The sequence below is a fragment of the Halyomorpha halys genome, unplaced genomic scaffold, assembly GCF_000696795.3.
Source record: "Halyomorpha halys isolate HHAL.00 unplaced genomic scaffold, Hhal_1.1 Scaffold15.1, whole genome shotgun sequence".
Taxonomy (NCBI): Eukaryota; Metazoa; Arthropoda; class Insecta; order Hemiptera; family Pentatomidae; genus Halyomorpha; species Halyomorpha halys.
The window spans coordinates 2,365,350-2,368,912 of record NW_027108914.1 but is presented as its reverse complement, the minus strand read 5'-3'; the positions used below and the strand labels follow the sequence as shown (position 1 = coordinate 2,368,912).

At 35.6% G+C, this 3,563-nt stretch overlaps 1 protein-coding gene across 2 annotated transcripts in view; it reads left to right on the top strand.

Moving 5' to 3' along the window:
• Nucleotides 1–855: 855 nt before the first annotated feature.
• The window catches only part of LOC106679886 (homeotic protein ultrabithorax), a 453,404-nt gene continuing 450,696 nt past the window's right edge, over nucleotides 856–3,563 (top strand). For both annotated transcript variants that reach the window (XM_067047190.1, XM_067047191.1), the window contains exon 1: nucleotides 856–1,701. In XM_067047190.1, coding sequence (XP_066903291.1) covers nucleotides 1,122–1,701 — 580 coding nt within the window. In that variant the 5' untranslated portion in view covers nucleotides 856–1,121. The remainder of the gene's footprint in view (nucleotides 1,702–3,563) is intronic.

The following is a 3,563-nucleotide window of genomic DNA, read 5'->3' as shown; positions in this document are numbered from 1 at the left end:
GTTGGATGTTCCACCTATTGTTCTTTTGGGCTACATTTTTCAATTCCTTGCTCTATTATGATTGCTGTCTATCCATTCTTATTATTTTTAGAAGAGCCTTCATTGGTTTGAATTCACCTACATCATTTAAAACCAGACGAAAATATTATGATTTCCAAAAGGAACACCATTAAGCTCAGTTCAATTTATGAAGAAAAGAATATCTAATAAGCATTTAAGATACATGAAAAGTAAACATTTTTTTTTTTTTTTTATGGAGTGAAGATTTATAGATTCTTGATTACCACTACTTTGTTGTGTTATTTTGACTATTAGTACGTGATTACAATTTAATGTTTGTTCTTATTGGAATTGAATTGTCCTGGTTTTGTCCTCTGTGAGATATAAGGCTGAAATGACGACATTAGTACATAGAGATAAAACAGTAATCTTCGAACAAGATCGTCCAGTGGAAAGAACTGTATTGTTTCCATCCATCAGAAATTTCTAAATACCTTATAATGTATTCAATTCGTTCAATGAAATGTCCATTATAGCTCATACAGAATATCAAGTCCCACTTATGTTAAAAATCTCTATTTAGTGAGCTTCTACCTCCGTTATTAGGCCACAAATAAGCTCTAGGAGGGCAACATAAGGTCAGGAGAGACAATTAAGAGGACAGTGCGGACATTAATACGATCTGTTTACAAGCGGAGAGATGAAATGAAGACATAACCAAATGCTGGGGTTCATAAAGCGACGAGTAGTTTGCGTTGGAGGCGGTAGATGGGGCTGAGCGCGCGGGCGCGGATTGGCCCTGCCCCCACCCCGCGCCCTGGAGGGGCAGGATAAAGGAGTGATAGCAGCCCGGCTGATAGCCTCCTCAGTCCGCCTCAGTCCGCGAGTCTCTACGCGTCGCCCTCTGTCGCTTTATAGCTTATCGTAAACACTAACGACACCAGTCCAATTCTCTTTTATGGCTCCTTCAGGGGTCTTTTATCGCTCCACCGCCGCACTCGAGTGACTTTATTGTTGTTTTGTGTGGTCAGCCCCTTCATTGAGGGGCAATAAGAGTACAGTTCATAGTACAACTGGATCATCATTGGATTGCCGACAACAGTGATCTGTCAATTGACAAAATGAACTCTTACTTCGAACAGACGGGTTTCTACGGCCATCATCATCAGAGTGCCACAGCAGCACACCACGATCAGACGGCAGCCGCTTACAGGTTCCCTCTTGGGATCGGTATGTCACCTTACGCATCGACACAACACCATCATCACCACTCTCTTCACCAGAGTAGGCCACCGCAGGATTCGCCCTACGACGCCTCCGTGGCCGCCTGCAAATTGTACACTGCCAACGAAAACCAGACAAGTGTCAACTATTCCACAACGAAGCCTGACTGTTCCAAAACGGAATCTAACCATCAGAACGGATATGCGGCGGTGGTAGCAGCGGCCAAAGACGTTTGGCAGAGTGCCTCGTCGACACCGGGTGCGAATCCCCTGGTGAGGCCGGCCGCTTGCACCCCGGACACCCGGTACCCCGGCTTAGGAGACGCGTCCCCCGGAGCGACTTCCAGGACGTCAAGCGCATCCCTTGCACCGACCTCTTGGAATCAGTGCAGTCTCAATACGGCTACCACACAGCCGGCGGGGCAGCTCCACCAGCAGCCGACCAACCACACCTTCTACCCATGGATGGCCATTGCAGGTACCCAAAAATATTAATTCATAGCATGGCCCTCAAATCGTATGCTTTTCAACATTACATGCAAAACAAAAATAAAAATTCTATAACCCCCAATTGAAAATCTGTCCTCGCAACTGCGGAAAAGCATGTAACACATCTTACCAATTTTTGTGAAATATTTAATGAAATATGAAATGGATAGCTCACCTGACGGCGAACAACCCACGTGGGCGCTATTCCACATGACCCCTCCACTGAATACGGTCAGCTTCATTCACTAATGCCCGCCTGATAAAACCCTCCTCTCTATGTCATAGGCTGGACAAGTGCTGAAAGTCATTAATGAACTTGGGTCTGTAAAACATTCCATTTCATTTTCCAAGAAAAAAAATTAAATAAAAAGTTTCGAGGCATAATAATACTGTCCCTTTCCCTAAAATTCTTAATGGCTATCAATAAAAAAAAATCTCAAAATTCTAATTACGCTTAATTTAACAAGACCGATTGCGGAATTCAACAAATCAATTTAAATAAAAAAGTTTTAAAATTATCCAATTACATCATACACAAAACAATGAGTCTCAAATATGTTGCAGCTAATAAGGCTTCAAGAAAAATAAATAATTGGTTAAATAATTATATTTGAAAAGATGGCAAGGCCTGCATTTATATAATTACACGGAAAATAAAGCATTTTATTTCACATATTTTTTCTCTCATTGCCTCCTACTAATATCACAGTTATGTGAAAAATATATTTCTAAATAATAAAATTCATCCATGCTTCATTGATTCGAATTAAAAAATGAGTCTTACCATTTTTTTTCTACTAGGCCTAAAAAAAAATTTGAACCTCACGAATGAATAAAAAATTGTAATTGACTTTAATGAAACCCGACAAACCAGTTCCTGCATGAAATTAAATTAAACGTCCCAGAGATAAATCCTTGGGTTTGTTCTGAGCTGAGTTATATTATTCATTTATTATATATGTGTTCTAGAAAAAATAAAAAGCATATTTCCAATTGTTTTATTTAGGATATTTAATTTTGGCTGATTGATGGTAGTATAATTTATAAAAATATTTTAGAACCCGGAGAAAATCCTTAAGCAGCAGTTAAATTTGACATGTAAAATAATTAAGCCCTTAAAATCCATATATTTTTTTTTAATATCTAAAGTTTATAATAATTTTTACAATTGTTCTGTTTCTAACACTTCTTATGTCATATAATTACCAATTAAGTTATTCTTATTAAGAAAATACCAATCACTTTTTATTCTTTATATTATTTTTAATGTATCATTTTCTTAATTAAAATTATTTTAGGATAATATTGAACAGAGCAGAATAAATAAAATATCATAATTTCAAAAAAAATAATAATTAATAAAAAAATTATTAAATCTATTAGCTTTGACATTCCCATTGTTTTCATGTGGTATATGTTTTTTCTTATTTTTTAATTGAATATTAAAAAAAAATCAAAGCTAGAATAAGAAAGGATTTGCTAGATGAAAAAAGAATTGTTATTTAAAATTAAGTAAAATTTTTCAGGGAAGTTTATTGAATTTTATTATAATTTTTAAAGTTATAGAAATAAACAGTAATATATAGAATGCAGACTGAAAGTTAAAGGAAAATTTTGGAACATGATTTGCAGAAATTTTCATAAATACTAACTGATAAAGATCCTTAATTTCATTATTTGTGTCAAGGAAATTAAGAAAAATGTTGGAGTCCTTTTTGTATTAAACTTCTGGTTATGACTTGTATTAATTTATGTAGCTAAAATTGCTTTTATAATACAAAAACAGCTCAAGGATAATTTTAAAAAGGAAATATTTGTTTCTATTATATTTTTTAAATATTTTATCAATTC